This window comes from Urocitellus parryii, chromosome 9 (assembly GCF_045843805.1).
Source record: "Urocitellus parryii isolate mUroPar1 chromosome 9, mUroPar1.hap1, whole genome shotgun sequence".
Classification (NCBI taxonomy): domain Eukaryota; kingdom Metazoa; phylum Chordata; class Mammalia; order Rodentia; family Sciuridae; genus Urocitellus; species Urocitellus parryii.
Window position 1 is genome coordinate 6,032,087 of NC_135539.1, and position 22,040 is coordinate 6,054,126.

The 22,040-nt window shown below is 41.8% G+C and overlaps 1 protein-coding gene across 3 annotated transcripts in view; it reads left to right on the forward strand.

Annotated features, from left to right (window-relative positions):
* Positions 1-22,040, forward strand: part of Crebbp (CREB binding lysine acetyltransferase) — a 133,071-nt gene that overhangs the window by 59,062 nt on the left and 51,969 nt on the right. For all 3 annotated transcript variants that reach the window (XM_026385651.2, XM_077802982.1, XM_026385650.2), the window contains 2 exons: positions 13,562-13,802; positions 15,059-15,172. In XM_026385651.2, coding sequence (XP_026241436.2) covers positions 13,562-13,802; positions 15,059-15,172 — 355 coding nt within the window. The remainder of the gene's footprint in view (positions 1-13,561; positions 13,803-15,058; positions 15,173-22,040) is intronic.

The following is a 22,040-nucleotide window of genomic DNA, read 5'->3' on the forward strand; positions in this document are numbered from 1 at the left end:
TCTTTGGAATTTGACTAGACTTGGTACCAAACAGTTTAGGTATGAACTTTGATGCCAAATTACGTTGTACCAGGTCAGGCTCTGATGGAATAATTTAAGTTACATGGTCATTGACCTAGGAGCTCTTGCTTTTCTGTCTTTTGGGTTTCTACAGGATTCCAACTTTGCTGAGTGGTGTTAAGAAAGGGAAGGGATAGGGTCTTTCTGTTAATTTGTCCCATTTTGGGGGTCCTTCTATGTGCCCGAGTACTAGTGTGGGCATCCAGAATACAGGTGTGAATGTTGCAGGGTATGCTCCTCTTTCGTGAAATTAGGACTGCAGTGGTGACAGAAAATAAGTAGAAAACTGTGGGAGACCAACCTTACACGGGACTGAGTCACACTCCCTGGCTCGGTGCTGAGGCGCTCAGTCACAGAAATTTGGCAGAGATTTCCCCACCCTTCTTGGGTTCGAGGGTTGGTGTCTCCTGCATGGATGTGTCTTGCTACAGCCCCATGGGTGAAGCTACGCTCACCTGTTCCTTTGTAATATAACCCCTTGCCCTGTTTACGATAGAATCTTCTAAGGAAGTGCCTTGTGTGTGTTCCCTTCTCTTACTGTGTCCTTGGGTGTGGCCTACCCAGGTGTCAGTCAACCTGCTGACAGTGGACATCATGAAGATAGACTCAGCCCCTGAAACCTGACCCCTTGCCTCATTTGTATAGCTTTTCCTCAATAAAGGAGGTCAGCATGTGCTCTCGCTCTCTCTCTTCCTGTGAACCCTTAAGGTCAGAGGAGCCGTCACAGTGACCCCTGAGAAAAAGGTATTTGTGTCTCTTGTGTGGTTATTTCGTGCAGCCCAGTTAGCCCAGTTCAACTGGAGTGACCCCTGAGCCTTTTAGTCGCAAGAACAGAAACCCGGCAGAAAACTGCACCAAAGTTTGCATAGCATGCAGTGGTTGAAACTAACACAGGAGCCACCTTACGTGGAGCCCTCAGAGAAGGCTGCACCAAGAAGGGGACATTTGATGTCACAGAGACCCCAGGGCACCAGGAGTGCATTGGCTTGTGTAGAAAGTGGCAGGAGTCTAGTGCATGGGAAAGATGACTCTTGGGGAGGGGAAAAGGGGTATATGAAGCTCAGGGCCAAGTAGGAGCCAGCCACAGGGCTCTTGGATAGGAGAGACCTTGGCTTGCAGGGGAATGATCTGCGGTCTTAATACCCTTCAGAGCTTTTTCTGGCTGCCAGCTGGAGAGGTTGAGGATGGAGTGCACTGCCAAAGGCTGGAGGAGCTAGTGGCCTAGATGTGGTTGGATGCACTGGGGGTATGGGAGACTAGCTGAGGTTTGCCATTTGGGTAGCTGTATGGGAGACATGGTGAAAAGTCTTTTACGGAGCTGGTGGAGAGGACAGGGATTAGTGCCTTTGGGGATACTTATGGATTCCCAAGAGGTGGTGAAAGCAGGTAGGCATACAAGTGGAGCAAACACTGGCCTTCTGGGAGTCAGCAGCGCTCACAAAGCACACAGTGCACTCACAACTCTAGGGTGAATAATATGACCCAGGGAGATCACTAGACAGCCTGGCTAGGGACGACATGAAGGAATAGCCAGCAAAGGGGATAGTACGGGAGTGAGTCACCACAGCAAAGAGAAGACCTCTAGGCTGCAGGAAATGGTAGCTGCTGAGAGGCTGAGTAAGATAAGGCAGATGGCGTCATTAGTTGATCTGTGGGGAGCACAGTCTGCCATTGAGAGATGCAATGTACATGCACAGAGACCTGGGGACCAACAGCCTTTGTGGCCACCCCTGACACTCCCAGCCTCCTTTCCCATAGGCTGTGTTGCCAAGAGCACTGAAAGGGTTAATTCCTCTCTTGGAAATAGCACCATTCTTGAGGACTTTTTCAAAAGGAAAGTCATGCTTCAGAAGCTGTGAGTAGCCAGGCACAGTGATGCATGCCTATAATCCCAGCAGTTTGGGAGGCTGAGGCAGGAGGATCATGAGTACAAAGCCAGCCTCAGCAACTTAGCAAGGGCCTAAGCAACTTAGTGAGACTGTCTCAAAATAAAAAAAGGACTGGGGATGTGGCTCAATGATGAAGTGTCCCTGGGTTTAATCCCAACTACCAAAAAAAAAAAAAAAAAAAAAAAAGAAAAGGAAATGTACATTTTCTTAAATTTTCAAATGCATCTCATTGTGGCTCTTATCTTTGGCCATTCTATTTGAAGTCTCTTACTTTATATAGATTTAGAGGTTTGTTAAAAATATCCATATATTATTTCATAATTCTTAGGTGCACCTTTTTTTGCTTACTTTTCTGCAGATGTACATCTCTGAAGTCTGTGTGTGTTAGACCTAGTCAAGTCTTCGATTTAATGACATGCAGAATGCATGCTGTTTGACTTGTTCATAAATTGAATTAATAGAGTGACATAATTATTAAACAAGCTTACAGTTTATTAGGATAGCATATGTAGATGTAAGAATTTAGAAATTAAATTTTTTTGACAAAGGAAGAGGAGCAGGCTTTGTGGGGGAGAGGCTGAGTCACCCTTTTAGGTTGAGTTTGAGGTGTGCCAGACCTATCTTTGAGCAGGAAGTGCATGCTGGGAACTCAAGCCCTACAAGCAGGCAGGGATGAACAGTCCATTTAAGAGCAGTTCTTTTGGAAGAGGTGCCACTTGACTCTTGGTGACTTTGTCCTATCTAAGCTTCATCGTGGACTTTCTGCTACTTCCACAGAGTGCTCACCGAGAACATTTTGTGACCACAGGGGCCTTGTCTCCAGGTTTCCCCATATGGTTTCCCACAGAGTTATTTCTGATATGGAGTTACTGTGTGGACTTTTTAAAGAAAAATTTAAACGACATCATGTGGTGATTCATCAGGTGTGCTGCTTATTTAAAACTGTGGTGGGAAACACCTGTGATCCCAGCAGTTCAGGAGGCTGAGACAGGAGGGTCACAGGTTTGGGGCCAGTCTCAGCAACTTAGCCAGATCCCATCTCAAAATAAATAAATAAACAAACAAACAAATAAATAAAAATAAGGGCCGGGTATGTAGCTCAGTGCCACTGGATTCAAATTTTTTTAAAAATGCAAAAATGTTCATGAAAGCAGAGTTATAGGTTTTTTTGATTGTCAAGAGTATTGACGTGAAGGTTTTAGATAAGGCCTCTGGCAGCTGCTGACTGACGTCTCTAAACAGGAAAGTGTGGCTGGTGGCAGACTGTTCAGGCAGTTGAAGGTTGTGGAGTGTCTTTTCTGTCCTGCTGGAATTACCTGGCTGGGGCAGTGACATTGGCAGCATTTGAGTGGCAAACCATAGGCAACAGGCTTTGCTCAGGCGGTGCACACAGCTGTAGCTGTCTTCTGTATGTCAGTGGTTCCTGGGCCTCACCTCGTCCTCTGACTCAGAATCTTTCAGGAGGAAAGTTAGGAATATCTTAGTTTTTGTGGCCACTCTGTGAAACTTCAGGTTTTTTCTTATTCAGTTTCTCAGTTTATGGTTCTTATTTCCCTCCGATGTAATTTACATAATTCTCAAGTAGATGATCTGTAGTCCTTTCACTGGAATCTGCGCTTTAAAATAGCCCCTCTGGTGATTCTGATGTAGAACTAAGCTCACGAGAGCCACTGTGTGTGAAATGTCAGTGGCCATGTGGCCTCCTGTGTGCTACAGAGTGAGCTTACCTTGTTGGTCTTGGTGTCCTCCTTAACCTTAATACTTCAAAAGCCTTCACCATCCCCCCTGCCAGCTATGTTCATCATGTTCTCATTGTTGCCTTTCCCTTGGGTCTAGTCTCTAATGACTGGGGGATCAAGGTGAAACTGCCTGAAGGCCAGGACTCTATTTGTCCTTGTCTTCAATGGGCTCATTTCATGGCATAGATTTTTTCCCACAGATGCTAAAGTTCACCATTCTTTATGTGAAAATCGGAAGACTGCTGCTTGTCTAATGTTTGCCTCTGTCCACTAGGGAGGGTGCTTGCAGAGTTCTCCCAGGGATGATCAGGCAGTAGTTGTGTTGCCACCTTCCCGCGACAGCAGCTCTGTGTAAAGCCACACTGCAATTGTGAATGTGTCTCACTGATCAAATTGGATAATGTGGGGAAATGTTTGAATGTAAGCCTTTGACCATAATTGTTAATAATTTAAATGTTTGTGTATTTTTAAGAATTTATATCTATTTCTTCTATCATACTGGCTCCACCTGTATCATGAAAATTGCTGGGAAAATAAGTATGCAGGACCTTCAAAGAATAACCTTTGGTCTAAAATTCTTAACAGTAGCTTAGTGTAAATCCTTTTTTTCTGTTTGGACTTATCCTCATTTGTTCTGGCAATAAATATCAGCTGGGAAACATAGTCTAAGTACAAATTATAGTATGTGGCTTGTAGCATATAATAGGAAACTAAATTGGGGGAAATTAGGCAGTCCTGTGGTATAGGAACATTCTGTGTACCATAAATACAGTCAACCTTCTGTGTCTGTAGGTTTTGCATCTGTGGACTCAGCCAACCTCAGATGGAAATTAGTTTCTAAGTAACACATACATTATTCCATAGACAATATGGTATAAGAACTATATATGTCGAACTTTCCTTCTATTAGGTATTAAAGTAATGTAGAGATGATTTAGAGAATTCAGGAGGCTATGCCTAGGTTATAAGTGGACAGACCACTTTATGTGGGGGTCTTGAGCATCAATAGATTTTGTTATCCACAAGGCTCCTGTAATACTAGGAATGACTGTAGAGTCCAGAGTCTGCTTAGGATAGCCCTTTCTTCAACAAAACCTCCTCATTGGAAGCATAAATTGTGCCCACAGATACGCATAGCTCTTTCACTTCATAAAAAGTAGAGACCTGGTCAGACATTTCTTTAAAGGAGGACTGGGGCTGGGGCCCAGTGGTAAAGCACTTGGCTTGCACTTGTGAGGCACTGAGTTTGATCCTCAGCACCACATATAAATAAGTAAGTAAGTAAGTAAATAAATAAATAAATAAATAAATAAATAAATAAAGGCATGGTGTCCATCTAAAACACACACACACACACACACAAAGAAATTAAAAAGACTAAAGGAGATGTGCTCTGTCCTTACTTAGAACTAGTACCACAATGTCTGCCTGTTTGTTAGCAGCAAGCAGAATAGGTGTTTACCAGGCATTTCTGAGAAATTAGTGATTGTTAGGACTTAGTAGATGATAAGTGTGATGATGCAGAATGAGGACAGTCATAGCCAGCCATGGTGTCCACACAGTGCCTCAGTGTCTGAAGTGTTGTGAGCCAGGTTGATCCTCTTGAAGCCAGTCTATAGTAAATATTCCTGAAGACTGTTTCTTTACAAATTTTTAGTCAATTGGTAATCCTTAAACTGGTCATAGGCAAATGACTGTTGCCTGATAAGACCCTGTAACTGAGTTGAGACCTGCCATTTGGCTTGGTCCATCACCTTGTCCCCATGGGACTAGATTGAGCATTGTCTGATTTTCATTTGTGTGAACCCCTCCTGGGTAGACCTGCTCTCCAGTTCTGGAGGCTGTGACCATGGGACAGGTAAAGGGAGTAGCAGAACTACTTGCCTCAACTCTGCTGTGGCCATTCTGTTTTCTTTCCAACTTTTTTGAGCTGGAAGATTTACCTAGAAATGATCCTAGTCCCACTTGCTCATTTTAAGTTATTTCCCTATTGAATTGAGATCTTAAAATTTAAGATAATGTTATTTTTTTTTAAAAATCAGTAAACACCAATCAAGAATACAGAAACTCAAGAACCATTATTCCATCCATCTGAATGAATAGCTGTGTTCCATTTCTTACCAGTTGATCTTCATCATCTCAGCATGATCATCCTTCTTCCTACACTGGTAGGGGAACTCTTATGGGGAACATTCTATTTTGTGATTCCAGAGCTTGCATAGTCAGCTGTTGCAGGGTCCTTCTGGGGGAATCAGAAAGGCAATACTGCAGAGCTGTCTTGTCCTACCTGGTGATGTTAGTGTGATTTTCTAATACTAAATGGAGGTTATGGAGGGTCACACATTCCAGATAGTCAGGGAGGGAGTATCCAAGAAGCATGGCTCTGGGACCTCACTGGGATCTGAAGGTGGGGGCTGGCTGGGTCTCGAGGGCTGTTCTGGAAGGAGGTAGTGCATTTCTTACTGTTCTTTTTTGGTCTCTCTTCTCAGTGTTTGGAACACAGGGTGCTTTGAAGGCATTATAATGTAAACTTGGACACTTACTGGAAAATAACATTTTTTTAATGAGGAATGCCAGAATAAACTTTATTATGCTCATTCTTGGTGCACATCTCTATTTCCTTAGGATAGAATACAAGGTATATGGGAGAAACAGTTGGGACCAGTTATACAAAGCTATGTACTACTAACGATCCTTGTAAAAATGCATGTTGAAATCTAAAATTTAATGAATGCAAGGGCAAGTGAGTGTTTGCCCTTACACGTGGTCTGATGGATGGGATGTGACTGATGTTGGGACTAGTAAGTTATGGTGACAAGCAACCCAGGCAAAGAGCATGTGGTTAAGTTGAGTGAAGAAGACCAGGGTTGGTGAGCTTTTGTTCACAAGCGGTTCTTCAGTCGTTCAGAATGTTTAGCCAGCTTTACTCCCTGGCCATTACTGACCTCTTCCTTCTGTGTTTATGAATTTGGCATGAACTGATTCTCATGCATGAAGTACCTAGTATGTGTATTTTAATGCTTTGGATAGATGCTATTATATTGCCTTTCAACAAGAGCCATGTATCAGGTTGCTTACATCATATCATCCTCCCAAATCTGGGGGCTCTCACCTTGTTCTTGGCAGGAGAAAATGATGTCATCTTATTTTGATTTTTTTTTTTTTTTTTTTTTTTTAGTACTAGTAGAATTAAAGTGCTATGTTTAGAGACATGGTCATTACTTATTTAAGTCACTTAGTTCTTATCCTGTTAGATTTGCTCAGAACTCTTTAGCAAGATAGTCAACCCTATGTTGAGGAGGGGAGCAGAAAGGTTCAGCATGGGGGCTCTGGGACTGGTCCTGAGTGCTTTGGGAGGGGCAGCCCCTAACTTAGCACTGCTTGCTGGGCCTGGAACTCAGAGCCTGGAACAGGGTACTTGAGAAATGAAGATGGGCCAAGAGGAAAAGAGTACTTTTTGCAGTACTGTTTGTATGGTCTTGTGTGTTTCAGGTCTTTCCCCTGGTTTATCAGTCTTTACCTTTGTCCTGTTTGCTCCTAGTGGGTTTAGTCATAACGAGCATGAGTTTTTACGTAGTCTGGCCTCATACTTTCCCTTTAGGGAACTGTGCTCTGCTGTATGATAATTGGCCTTGGACTCTTTTCCTCTTAAATCTTTTGTTTTATTCTCACTGTAAAGGTACATACATGTTAATTTTGGAAAATTTGGTAAAACATCAATCAAAATAATAATACATCCCCTGTGGAACTTCAACAAATAGAAATGGCTGTGGCCCCTTGGCATATGTGGGAGAGAGGGGACCTGTGTTTTTAAGAGTTTCACTGGAGGGCTGGGGATGTGGCTCAAGCGGTAGCGCGCTCACCTGGCATGCGTGCGGCCCAGGTTTGATCCTCAGCACCACATACAAACAAAGATGTTGTGTCCACCAAAAACTAAAAAATAAATATTAAAAAATTCTCTCCCCCCCCCTCCCTTCCTCCCCCCTCCCTCCCCCCCCCCCCTAAAAATAAAAGAGTTTCACTGGAGATGTAGCTCAGTGGTAGAGCACTTGCCTAGCATGCAGGAGTCCTGGGGTTTGATACCCAGCCCCCCCCCACACACACACACAAAAGCTTTACTCATGATGGTTGGGGACCAGTAGTACTTACATTTTCAGTACTTTACATTTCATGACTAAGACCTTTACGACCTTTACATTACAGAATATTCATCTTAATTGTCTTCTAGTACCTGTATTGTTTTATTTTTTTATATTCTTGATAATTTTCTACTGGTTCTTTTGATTTAAGGATTTTCCCTCAAAGCAGAATGCTTTTGGGTTCCACAATGCAGAATTATTAAAAAGTAAACTGTGAAAGACCCTCCGCCATGATATAACCAGCAGAGAGCTTTACTGAGGTTTTTCTAAGAACCAGTTCAGTAAAGTCAGTAAGGAGGGATGGGATTGTGTCTCGCGGTAGAGCGCTCGCATGTGCTGAGTTCAATCCTCAGCATCACATAAAAATAAATAAATAAAAATATTGTATCCAACTACAAGTAAAAATAAATATTAAAAAATATAAAGTCAGTAAGAAAAAACTGAATTACCTTATAGTACTGTTCTGAAATCTTTTTTGACTTAATATATTTTAATTACTTAAAATATAATTAGTAACTTTTTGTTAAGGCTTAAAAACAATGCTGTTATTATTTGTTGTCTTAAATAATGGTTATTTTTCCAAGTATGGTGGCACCTACATGAAGTTCCAGCTGCTGAGAGGCTAAGGCCAGAAGCATCACAGTTATGTTTGAGGCCAGCCTTGGCAGCTTAGTAAAACCCCCTCAGAGTAAAAAATGTAAAGGGTTGAGAATGTAACTCGGTGGGCCCTGAGTTTAATTCCTAGTACCTCCCAAAATAAAAATAGCTGTTTTGTATTACCACCTGTTTTGTTTTGTTTTGTTTTGTTTGCCAGGAGTTTAGGCATGCCATTCTTCCACTTACATGACTTTATAAAACCAGGGTCACTTGAGTTCTGCCTTACTCTTTATGGCTGCATATTATTTCACTGTAGATCCTTACTATAGATCTGTTTAATTTGATAGACGTTAAGTTTTTCCAGTTTTTCAGTATTTAGTCAGGGTGTGATATTCATTTTTGCATAGACATTTTAGCACACCCTGGTATAGTTACTTCTCTAATCATCTATTATAAGAAGTAGAACTACTGGATCAAAAGAAATGCACATTTTTCCTTGTGATACATTCTTTTCCAAAGGCATACCAGTTGCAGTTTCACCAGTACTTGAGATGACCATTTCTCTGTACCCTCATTAACTACGCCACTGATTGGGGGATTGTGGCCATACTGATGGGTGGAAAATAGCTTAGCATTTTATTTCACTTCTTTGATAACTAGTGAAGTAGAACTTTTCACAGCAGTTTCTTTGAGATGTAGATCATGTATCATACAATTCTTCTTTTAAAGTGCTCAAATGGCATTGTGTAGTCATTTTCACAGTCACTTGTATAGCAGTTTTCATCACCCCAGAAGGAACCTCTGCACTACTTGCAGTCACTCCCTGGTTCTCTTGAACCCCAGCTCTAGCCAACCACAAACCTACTTTCTGCCCCTATTATTTAATAGAAATGGAATCATAACAACAAATGGTCTTTTGTGACTTCTTTTCATGAAAATACTGTTTTTAAAATTCATGTTGTGTCATTTGTCAATATTTGCTTTTGATGGTTGAATAATATTCCATTTTAGTTATACCACATTTTATCTTTTCAACAGTTGATGAGCATTTGACTGGTTTGCACTTTTTGACTTATAAATAATGATTCTATGAATGTTCTTTTTTTTCCTTTCAACAAATTAAAGTGCAAACATGTCTTCTTAATTCTCTTTTGAGTGGAATTATGAGATCATATGGTAGTTCTGTACACAGTTGTATATTCCCACCTGCATTACATGAGTGTTTAACCTTCTCCACATTCTCTCCTACAGTCGCTATTGTTGTTAAACATCTGTCTCTTTTATTATAGCCATCCTGGTGAGCATGAAGTGGCAGCTCACTTGACCAGTGAATGAGTCACATCCCCAGCCCTGTTTTGTATTTTATTTAGAGACAGGGTCTCACTGAGTTGCGTAGTGCCTTGCTGGCTTTGAACTTGTGATCCTCCTGTCTCAGCCTCCAGAGCTTCTGGGGTTACGGGCATGCACCACTGCAGTGGGCTCCTTTTCCTTTCTTTTCTTTGTGTGTGGGGGTGCTGGGAGTAGGACCCAGGGCCTCTTGCAGGTGGTGCTGAGCTGCACTACAGCCCCTGTTGTCATCCTTTTTTCGCCACCAATTGAAAAGACTGTTCTTCCTTTGTATTGTCTCAGCAGCAAGGAGGAGATTTTTTTGTGCTTGTTGTTTCTTTATATTTTATGAAGTATTTGTGCGTCTTCTTTGCCCAGCTTTCTAGTAGGATAGTTTGATTTTTTTAATCTCTTAAAGGCTGTTTGTGTATGAGAATAACAACAAAATTTTTCTCAGTTTTTCCCCTTTTTAATCTTTATTCTTGTATGCCTGTGTTAAGAAATTTTTTTATCCTCATATTCTAAAGATACTCCTTTTATGCATTTTAGTATGTTTTACCTACTTTATTCCCTCTGGAGTTTATTTTTGTATTTCAGGTAAATAGCAGTCAGAGATGCGTGCCATTCCACAGGTTGGAGCACTATCTTTATCAGATGCTGGTTTCATGTGCACACGTGTCTGTTTCTGGATTTACTCAAAGAACTCTAGAGTGTGTTTCAGACTCTAGCAATATAGAGTCCTCTTTATTCTCACTGTTTTAAAATTTTTTCTTGGCTGTTGCCAAAACAAAATTGTATAAATGTTGATGGCTTTTGGGGAGCTTACAACATTTAAGTTTTTTCCAGTCTTTTAAAGGGAAGTTCTTTGTCCAAGCACTTTCCCTCTGTTCTTGGTGCCTACCTGGGCAGTTGGGACTTTGGGAGAGTCTGAAGTGTGCTTTTGCAGGCCACCTGCAGTTCACCATAGCACTTTTAGCTCATTGAACACTAGCCTGGGAGAGGTGAGCAGTAAATGTACCCCTTATATTTGTGAGTACTTGGCAAAAACTGGAGCACTGGACATAGCAAGTTACATGGGGAAAGCAAGACCCGGGACACAAGACAAGTGTTCTGTTCCATTTTGTTGTTGGCTCAGCTCCACCCTCCAGGTTGTTTTAAAGATGCATGTCGTGTGAGTCATGTCCTCCATCCACAGGTAGGCAAATAGTAGAGCAGGTTTTTAATTTGTCATATGGTTTCCAACTGTGTTGACATATGGTCAAGTATGGTGTAAAAGATGCTATTAAAAACATCCCAAATGAAAGGCCCTGTGAGATCATTTTTGGTAATTTAACAAAATCTGCTTATAATTTACAAATTACTAGAATTTGCACGTAAGTTTTATGTTTTCCTATTGTGTGGTTTTTCTGTAGTTTAAGCAGCAGTGGAAAGATGGTTGGGTGATCTCTTGTGCCAGCTGGTTGTCAAGAGTACAGAAGGGAGAGATCAATAGATGAAGAACCTTAAAGATGATGAGCAGATATAGGGTGTGGGCCTTAAGTCTTGGTTTGTGCAAACCAGATGTAGAGGACATCTTGTGGGCAGGTAAAGGAATATGACTGGATATTAGCTGATAGGGAAGAACAGTTACTTGTTCACCGGTAATGGTGTCCTTTCTACTTTTCTGCATGTTTGAAATTTTATAAATGCAAAAGAAAGATACCTGAACAAGGGCCATACATTTCTCACTTTTGTTCACGTCTCCATTCCCAGTGACTTGTGGTTGGACTTTGAGCACTGACACTGAATGCTCACAGGGGTGCAGTCACAGACTTTGCTTATAGACTGTCTATTTAAAATTGCAAAAACCCTTGGAGAGGAAAGGGCTTCCAGCTTATATGACACAGTGGGAAGCTAGTTAAATAAACTTATGGTTATATCGTAAGATGCTGTGCTTTCATTACAGGTCATACCAAAACCTATGAGACAACACAGTGGTATAGGGTAGGACCTGGAGAAACAAGACATATGCATATTTGTGTTTACCAGACATATCTACATGTCAGATATGAAAGTATTAATTATGGTTCATATGTGTGCATCTACATATAGAAAAAGATTAGAAGAAACAAAAACCTATTAATACTTTTTATTAATACTCCATTGCTTTGGGTATGAAGTGAGGCAGAACACATGGCATGGAAAGGCATGTTGGAGGAAAACTGCTCATATCAGCCAGGGACAATGAGGAGGGAGTGAGGACACGGCCAGGACTTCCTCCAGAGGTGGCCTACCTGTTTGTTCTTATCATCTCCCAGTAGTTCATTCAAATTATTAATTGTCTGATGAGGCTAGAGCCCTCATGATCCAGTCATTTCCTAACACACACACCCCCATTGCTGCATTGGGGACAAGCCTTCAGCACAAATATTTGGGGAGGCACTTTATATCCTGAGCATGAAATCTGCAGTATATGTTTATTGACTTTATACCTAACCAGGAAAAGATAAACAGAAGAAATAGAGGCTATTTTCTCCTAGAATTCCTGTGCTTCTGCATTCAGGGTCTTCTGCCATAGCCAGAATTTCGCTGTTGCTTTGGGTTGTTCTTGGGCTTCTAGGGGTTGTGCTCTTTAGCAAAACCACGTGGCTTTCCTGCACACTTATTTTCTGAATTCTCATGAGGATAAAACCCAGATAGAAAATCACAACTTTTAGCAAATGAATCATGATTAAGAAACATTTTTAGTTTCTTTCTCATAATTGTGTAGTTTTGATTCTTATATAAAAACATCATACTGGTGTTGTGATTTAGGGAAGATAGTAGGTGCCGTGGATTCAGGGTAGGTGTATCAGAATATTAGAGAATATCCAGAACCTCTGAACTGTGGATGCTATCACTACATAGTAGGAGGATTATATTTCTCTTACTTGGTCTTTGCAGTAAGTTTGTCTGAAGAATGTTGGTAGTTGGTAAAGAATAAGACTCTACAGGTCATTTTTTCCATTTTCTTTGCAGTAAAGAGGTATGTTTGGTCTGGCTTGTTGTTTCAGAAAGATAAAGACAAGCAAACTCTGTATTTTTAGCAGATCATCAAATATTTTTTGAAAAAGATTCCAAATGTCAGAATGGCAATTTTTGAAAGTCAAAAGCATTTCTTTGGGGCTGGGATTGTGGCTCAGCGGTAGAGCACTCGCCTAGCACGGGTGGGACCTGGGTTCGATCCTCAGCACCACATAAAAACAAAGGCATTGTGTTGTGTCCATCTATACCTAAAAAATAATTTTTTTTAAAAGCATTTCTTTAAAAAGCATCAAGACTCATACAGGATGGTTGTATTAAGGATAGGTGCTGTAGGGCAGGGACCGCTGTCAAACTGCAAATGAAATCCAAAAAACAGAAGGTGATGGTGATTCTCTTTGTGACTTCAGATATTGTAGTATGTTGTAGTTCATCCTGCCTTGGCAAACTTCTTAATTTGGTGGAGCCTGTGACCTACAAAAGCAGAATTTTCTTGTGAATTTAGCCTGCTTTAATACGCAGCTTTTCCAGTAGTTGTATGTGGTGTAGAGTGAGTTGGGTTTTGGTTGCTACCGTTCATAGTATCATTTTTTTGTTTGAATGATGGAACTTGAATCAGCCTTACGTCTGAGTTGGGTAGAGTTCTTGGCTTCTGGATCTTCTTAAAGTCACTGATGGATAAGAGAAACACACCAACCTCCTCTCTGTAGTTGGTTTTATTTGACAACTTTCACATTTGTGAAATAATGAGTATGAATTGAAACTCTAAAAAGCTTAATAAAATACTTTTTGTTATTTTGTTTTGTTTTAGTCTCAAATGCAGACATCAGTGGGAATTGTACCCACACAAGCAATTGCAACAGGCCCCACAGCAGACCCTGAAAAACGCAAACTGATACAGCAGCAGCTGGTTCTACTGCTTCATGCTCATAAATGTCAGCGACGAGAACAAGCCAACGGAGAGGTTCGGGCCTGCTCTCTCCCACATTGTCGAACCATGAAAAACGTTTTGAATCACATGACTCATTGTCAGGCTGGGAAGGCCTGCCAAGGTAAGTGCTCTTTTCTGAACTGGTGGCAGTGACCAGGGTGGAATGTGGCATTGTTATTGTTCAGCACTCTTGAGGTCAGAAGACTCCTGTGGCCAAGGTCCCCTCCTTGGTGTAGCCTAGGATGTGTGCTCTCAGCTGCCCCTTGCAAGGCCTACCTGCTGAGGAGAAAGGCAGCCTGGTTTTCTGTTTCTCTGCAACCTTCTCCTGCTTGAGGCTATGCCCGAGTTTGCTCTTTTCCTCCTCCTTTTCATGGAAGACTTTTGTCACTTCTTGAGTAATCCGTGATGTAAATGTCTAGACCGTTCGGTTTGGGGCAACAAACACAGCACATACACAGTCGGGCACGCACCCTTCCCATACCCTGGCGTCTATCTTGTGGTTGTTTCAAAGACTCAGGCCAGCAGTGGCCCACTGCCTTGCTCCTCTGCCCTAGGTCTTGAGGCTACTTCAGTGACAACCAGGTTGTCCTGAGTGACTGGCAGTCACACAGGGAACTGCACCTTGTCATTCCTAGGGAGGTAGTGAATCAGGCACATTATGTGCCCCCTTTCCCCTCTTTTACCAGATATTTCTATTACCAGCTGTACTTTCCTAGTATCTTTATTCTCTTTGCTTCTCTTCTATCTTGTGCTCATAAACCCTGGGGAAAATATCTCCCTGGTCTCCCTCTCTATCTATGTTCACATTTGTGAGTTCCCAGAGTAACCCTGATTATGATAGAAGCACAGAAAAAAAAGGGTAAGGTTAGATGCTAGAAGATGAAGATTGAAAATCACCAGGGTCATGTGCCCTCTCAAGTACTTTCCAAAGCACCTAAGCTCCCTTCTGGAATCTCCACAGTCTTCTCATTTGCTTCTCCAGCTGTAAGTCTTCAGCTGTTGTATTTAGGTGGTTTCATCTTTAAACATAATTAATATTTTTATTTTAAATAGTGGCATTACAGAACTACGTTTGTTCTACTTTTCATTGCAGTTGTTAAGTATTTTAGGTTGAATAGCTTTTGTTTTGTGGGCTGAACTTTAATCACCCATCATTCATAACATTGCTTCCGTGGGAAGTTTTTGTTTGGAATTTTCAATAGTCAACTTACAAACTTTTTGGAAAACAGCCTGTTTGTAAGTTGAGGACTGCCTATATTGTGTTACGGTTACACTTGTTACCATTTTCTTATGGAATCTGGCATTATAATTTAGGTGTAATTGAAAGTGTGACGATTTGGATAGAAAAATAACATCTCGTTGTTTTTCTGGTCATAGTTGCCCATTGTGCATCTTCACGACAAATCATCTCTCATTGGAAGAACTGCACACGACATGACTGTCCTGTTTGCCTCCCTTTGAAAAATGCCAGTGACAAGCGAAACCAACAAAGTAAGTGAGCACGGGGGCAGAGAAGCTCGGAGATGAGATTAGAAGCTGTTTCTAGAGAGTGCCTAGAGTAGGTAGGGAGTGGGCAGGGGTTTCCAGCCACAGAGCACAGGGGTGAGGCAGGGTGGACAGAGACCCAGGTGCAGCCAGGCTCAGAGGGTAGATGGGCTGCCAGTAAACATGAATGGCAATGGCCGTTGGACTTTCGTTCATCTTCACTGCTCCTCGCCCTGCGTACATGTACTTGATGGAGCGCAAAACAGCAAGGTCACTTTGATCAAAGAGCTGACTTGAAGACATGGTATTTTCTACCAGATATTAAGTGATTTCACTGAGTATCACCAAATATTAAAAATTCACTGCCATGTCCCTTTTAATGGTGGTGACATCAGTGGGCATATAAATAGGGCACTGTTTTTGGAATTGAACCCCCTTCTAAAAAGTATGTCTGAAGGCCCTGTCACCCAGGATGGGTCGGTATAATCCCACCTGCAGGCATTTGTGAACCTTTTCTTCTACATAGAAATGGAATTCCCAGACCTACTTGTATAACTAACAATTTATTCAGCTTCCACTAGCCCAGGACTGGTACATCTTAATCATTCCCATTGTTTGTCATCTTTGAAGCTGTCTATGTAACCCTTGGTACAGTTAGTTTTATGCTTATATCTGTTCATCAGGAGGCCTGCATGTGGTCTCCAGGGTCCCTGCTATTTGTAGGCTTCAGAACAGTAAGAAGGATGAATATCTCTTCCGATTTCTAAGGCCTTGCCCTGTCATTTCAGAGGTGAAACTGTGGTCTTTGTCTTACAGACAGCTAGGAAGTGCTCCTCAGGCCCCCACTCAGTAATCTTTCAGCGTGGCAGTCTTCATCTTACTCTCTCTCATCTGTGCCGTCTTTCTTCCTCCCTGATTTTGTTCCGAGAATGGTTCTTAATGCTTCTCTGTCATCTTCCTTGGGCCCCTGCTGCTTGGGGAACATGTGCTGCTTTTCTTTCTGACTTTTTCTGAGTGGCTCAGGGAAAGGTGAACTAGCGCTTGGATCCTGAGAGTGCCCTGGAATGGAGTTCAAGTGCAGCCCACCTGGCTTCCTCTCATGCATCCCACCCTCCTGAGGGGGCTACAGGCTGACACTGAACAACCTTCATGCACAACATGGCATCCTGAGCACACAGAGAAATTTCCAGGTTGCTGGGGCCTGTTATCCTTCCTCCCAACAGAGGAGTCACAATAAATTTCTTTTGAAAGTTTCCTAAATCCGTTAATTTTTTCTTTGATTGAACAAAATTTGAATTTTTAATGCACAATTGCCCTAGACATTTCTTACATAAAGTTCTGAGATCATAGGTCTTCCTGTATTTAGAATAATATGTCTTGTGGAATATAGTGTGTTTTTCCTCTAAGTTTTTATAAAACTTTATTTTTTAAAGTATATTGTATTGTTTAAATATCTTGTACTTTAAGACACATTTCAGTATAAGGCTTTTTTAAGTGTCCAAATACTCATTGTTGAAATTATAGTTGTTTAATTTATAGGTGTGTGTAGTATGTACTGCCATAACAGTTGTAAACTTTTATGATTTCTCTTTTTAAGAACTACTTATGTGGTTTTTGTTTCAAATAAAGAAAAGAAGTGTATGTGGTTTATTTTTCTTAGCATCCTTACAACGGCTTAAATGTTGTGAAAGCTGACTTGGTACATGCTCTCTCAAGTGGTAAGCCGCAGTCTTCCTACTAGTCATACTAGGAGGTGTTGCCAGGGTCATTTCCTACTGCAGAGTCTAAGGGAAGGTTCAGATGAGCTCCACGAAAGGTGTTGGTAGTTTACTATGGAAAAAAAGAGAATTCTAATACTTTTAAAATTCTAAATGCTTCTTAAATTAGGTTTCAGCTGGCTCTAGCACTATAGTTTTTTGAGTAGAGTTGCTTATAAAATGAGAAAGCTTTTAGCAATATTGATTTTTGTAGACTTTTGTTATTATTTTTGTCTTCTAAAGCAAATTGAACTCACAGTGTGTGAACCTGCTGTAGGAACTGAGAGAGAGAAATGAGAATCTGATCCTTCAGTAGGTTAAGGTTGGATTTTAGAGACAGAACATATGCATAAAAAAAGAACATGATGGGGCTGGGGCTGCAGCTGCGGCTGCGGCTGCGGCTGGGGCTTAGTGGTAGAGCGCTTGCCTAGCATATGTGAGGCACTGGGTTTGATCTTCAGCACCATATATATGAATGAATAAATAAAAATGTTCATCAACAACTAAAAAATAAGAAAAAAATAAAAATAAAAAAAGAACATCATGGCCAGGCACAGAACACAGAAGTGCATGCCTTTGATCCTAGCAGCTTAGGATGCTGAGGCAGGAGGATGGCAATTTCAAGGCCAGGCTTGGTAACTTGGAGACACTGTCTCAAAATTAAAGCTAATTAAAACAAACAAAAAAAAACCCAGCTCAGTGGTAGAGCACCTATAAGTTCAATCCCGAGTGCCACACACATCTTGATCATCACCACCACCACTATCATCATATCATGGTGTTCTCACTCAGGATTCAAGTGATAGCAAGCCAGGTTCTTGGTGGTTCATGGGTGGGGTGAGATTTGGTGTGTGCTTAGACTGGCTTAAACAAAGTATCAATGGAAGCACAGTCTGGATGGCAGGAACAGTGCTGGCACTGTGGAAGCCTGTGAGCATGGCTTGGTTGGAATCACGTGGGCTATGGTGAGCTGCTGAAGACCAGGCTCTACTGAGGCCCCTTAGAACCTATTCTGTAGAATTGTGACCAGGCAAACCTGGGGCTCTGCCTTTTGGGCAGTGTCTCCCACAGATGCTGAGCTTACCTAACACACACCTCTGTGGTTGGCACACGCTCCACTCTTAACTTCTGTGATGTAATTGGTGTCTCTACCCAGAGAATGTTTTTTGCTGAGATTCTGTTTGATTTTTTTTCTTTGAATTATTATTTTTTAGAAATTCTGTAATCTTGAGTTATACATCTATTATAGAGATATTCAACTTTTATTCAATAATTAGGTCTTTTTCTACTGTCAACCCTGGCATCTGACCTTTAGTAAAATTCTGAGTGGACATGTGCCTCAGTTCCTTTGCTAGGATCCATGTGACCTCCTGGGTGAGATTTGGGCCCTATCCCAGACCTCCTATATTAGAATCTCCTTTCCTTTTCTCTTTTCCTTTTCCCTTCTTCTCCCCTCCCCCTCCCCCTCCCCCCCTCCCCCACCCTTGCCCAGGGGTGCTTTACTCCTGAACTATACCCCAGCTCAAATCCTGAAATTTTTGCTCCTCCTGCCTCAGCTTCCCAAGTCACTAGCATTATAGGTGAGTACCACCACACCCCGTTAGAATCTGCATTTTTAACGAATTCCCAGGTACTTAGTCTACATGCACATTAAAATCTGAGATGTTGGGGCTGGGGTTGTGGCTCAGTGGTAGAGCACTCGCCTAGCATGCATGAGACACTGGGTTCAATCCTCAGCACCACATAAATGTAAAATAAAGATATTGTGTCCACCTAAAGCTAAAAAATAAACTTTTTTTTTTTTTTTTTAAAAACCTGAAATTTGGGGCTGGGATTGTGGCTCAGAGAAAGAGTGCGTGTCTCACATGCATTCAATCCTCAGCACCACATTAAAAAAATATTAATAAAAATAAAGGTATTGTGTCCACTAAAAACTTAAATGTTTAAAAAAAAAAAAAAACTGAGGGGCTGGGGATGTGGCTCAAGCGGTAGCGCGCACGCATGGCTCGCCTGGCATGCATGCGGCCCGGGTTCGATCCTCAGCACCACATACAAACAAAGATGTTGTGTCCCCCGAAAACTAAAAAAACAAACAAACAAACAAAAAAACCTGAGATGTTCTGCTCAGGATGCCTGCATACTGAAGCTGTAGAGAAAGGAAGAGGCATTTCTCTAAACGAAACCTGGTTTCCCAACTCTGAATCCCACAAGGAATATTAGGTGAGAGCTTCAAAGGTTAACCCCAGCCCTAGACCTAAGTAGTCCTCCAGCCTGTTGCTCCAATGCCTCCCATTGCCTTGGCCCTCACTGCATGGCCTGGTTATTTTTGTTTGTTTGTTTGTTTGTTTGTTTTTGTGCCTCTGATTGTTTGAGATGCCTTCCTTTGCTAACATTGAGTCAAAATCTTCCTCCTCAAAACTTGCCCTCATCCAGTGCCTTACTTGGGTGCTGGCCAGGCCCTTTGCTTCACTTGAGCCCTTCATAGTCTCTAGACACCTGTTTAACAGACTGTGGTGGAGATGGAGGTACCAGAAATTGGGACTGTATGACTATAGCAAGAGCAGTGGTTTTGTTGTCCCTGGCTTCAGCATCAGATTCTGTTGAAAGATTTCATCAGAATGACTGCTTCTTGGCCTTTTGGGTTATGTGGAATCATTTCTTCTGCGTCTCTTGGCTTCTGTTGAGATATGATATAGTGTCAGTGGTGAGGACAGGTCTGAACAATTGGGTGATACCTGAACACTTGAGCATTGTTCTTGGTTCTGGTGTTCTGTCTTATGCACAGAGAGAAGCTGTGTCACAGGTAAGTGCTGGCCTACACAGGACTCACAAAGGCATTGTGGTGATTCCTGCAAATTTGGCAGAGATCTGCAAGTCTGAATAAATTCTAGCACCACTTTTCCTATAGAAATCTAAGAGACAAATAGAGAAGTTTCCTTGTCTGCTTAGTGACATATCTTCCATCATCCTGACAAAGCTTTGAAATTTAATTTGTGGTAATTTTCATTGAATTTCTACATCAAGTTCAGTTTTATTAAAAATGATCAGGGACTAGTTTGCTGAATGTTTCTAGTAAGCTTCATATGCTATTTAGGGAACCTCTTAGTGTGCTCAATGGGAAAAGACTGCCTTATCCTGACATGAAGAATGATGGTAAATTTGGCCTTTTGTTTCATAAGCCATTGGGTCTCTACTTTAGCTACAACAGAAGGAGTGTGGCGATGCAGGATGTTGGAGGTCTCTTTAAGGAAGCAAATACAGTGTGTGAATTCAGGTACACTATAAGATATGCCAGGGAGAACCCCAAATATTCATTCTTAAGTCTTCTCCATCATCTTCCTTGGGCTCCTGCTGCTTGGGGAACATGTGCTGCTTTTCTTTCTGACTTTCTCTGAGTGGCTCAGGGAGAGGTGAACTAGCACTTAGATCCTGAGAGTGCCCTGGAATGGAGTTCAAGTGCAGCCGACCTGATTTTCTCTCATGTATCCAACCCTCCTCCTGAGGGGGGCTACGGGCTGACACTGATCAGCCTTCATGCACAAAAGGATATCCTCAGCACACAGAGAAATTTTGGAACACCATGGCTTGTGATGTGGCATTAAGCTCTAGAAAGGAAAAAAAAAAGATGTAAAAATGACAAAAAGACCAAGATTTTCCAAACATGAAAAATTGATGACTATAGAACACCTCATTCTTAGAGATACAGATAGATGCGTTGTTCTCTGTAGCACTCCATCCATTCTTATTCAGTCCCAGCATGCTGTGTGCAGGACAGCATGGGTATGGCTACTCACTGCATTATATGGGCTGTCAATCCCCTGGAGTCTACATGGCATTTCATAGGGTTCCATGTGGCAGGTGAAGAATAAGCTTGAGTCTCACATGGGTTCCCACCTTTCAGGGATGTCCAGGGACGATGATATGAACATGTTTTTTTTTGTTTGTTTGTTTGGTTTTTTTTTTTTTTTTGGCTCAAGTATTGTTGTAAGCTTCAGTTTGACTTGAGTTGTGTGGTGATTGGATTACTCTGTTGTTTCTCCCAGCAGATTCTAAGCTCAGACAGTGCAGAGACTTGGTGCTTAACCTGTACTTGGGAGCCTGGTAGAATATGCTCCTGAGTCTGTTTTGTGCTTGAGTGAGTGAGTGAACACACGTAAAAGTGCCTTAAGCAGAGGCCTAGTGGGCCCCATAGGAATTTAGAGAAGGCTTAGGAAAACGTTCACAGATTCTGGTGGCATCCTGCGTTGCAAAACAGTTGATGTTTTACATGACTCCCCTGACAATCAGCCATCACCCCACAGGAAGCCCCATGTCCCTTACCCTAAAGTTGTGTGTGCCTTTTTATCCAGTAGCATCATTTGGGTCACATGTTGGGGCCATAATGTCAGGGTCTTTTATAATTTCTTTCCTTTTCTTTTTTTAATATATTTTTAGTTGTAGGTGGACACAATACCTTTATTTTGTTTATTTTTATGTGGTGCCAGGGATTGAACTCAGTGCCTCATGCATGCTAGGCAAGCCCTCTGCCACTGAGCCACAACCCCAGCCCCAGAGGCCTGTGTAATTTCTTTTCCTTGCTCTGAATTGTTAGAAATGCTAAGTTCCAAATGTGTGCCTATCTTCTGATAGATATATTTTCTTTCAAAAAATACGGTAACATTGACATTTAGGAAATAAATGCTTATAATACAAACACAAAATACAGTGACCATGTCAGCAGCTTCCCTGGGGTGGCCTTTTGTAAATGAGTCACTGATGGCCTGACAGGTGGCCTTAGGCTTAAGAATGGTGTTTCACCCTTAGTTGAGCTAAATGGATGTCATTTGGGAAAGTGTGAATGAAAGAGGAATATAGTAGGATGGAATCCCTCTAAGCAGAGCTATGGTATCATCACCCAGAAGTAGAAGGCTACATAGATAACTTTGTTTCTTCACATTCCTGGCCACAATTCACCACTCTGTATATGAATGCAGTCTGCATCTGTTCTGTTACACCATAAGGTGATAGTGAACTACTCTGGATTGGGGCATGGAAGTGGGCTTAGCATGCATGAGGCCCTAGGTTCTATCCCCAGAACCCTCCCGCCTCCAGAGTAAACCAGCCAACCATTACTACTT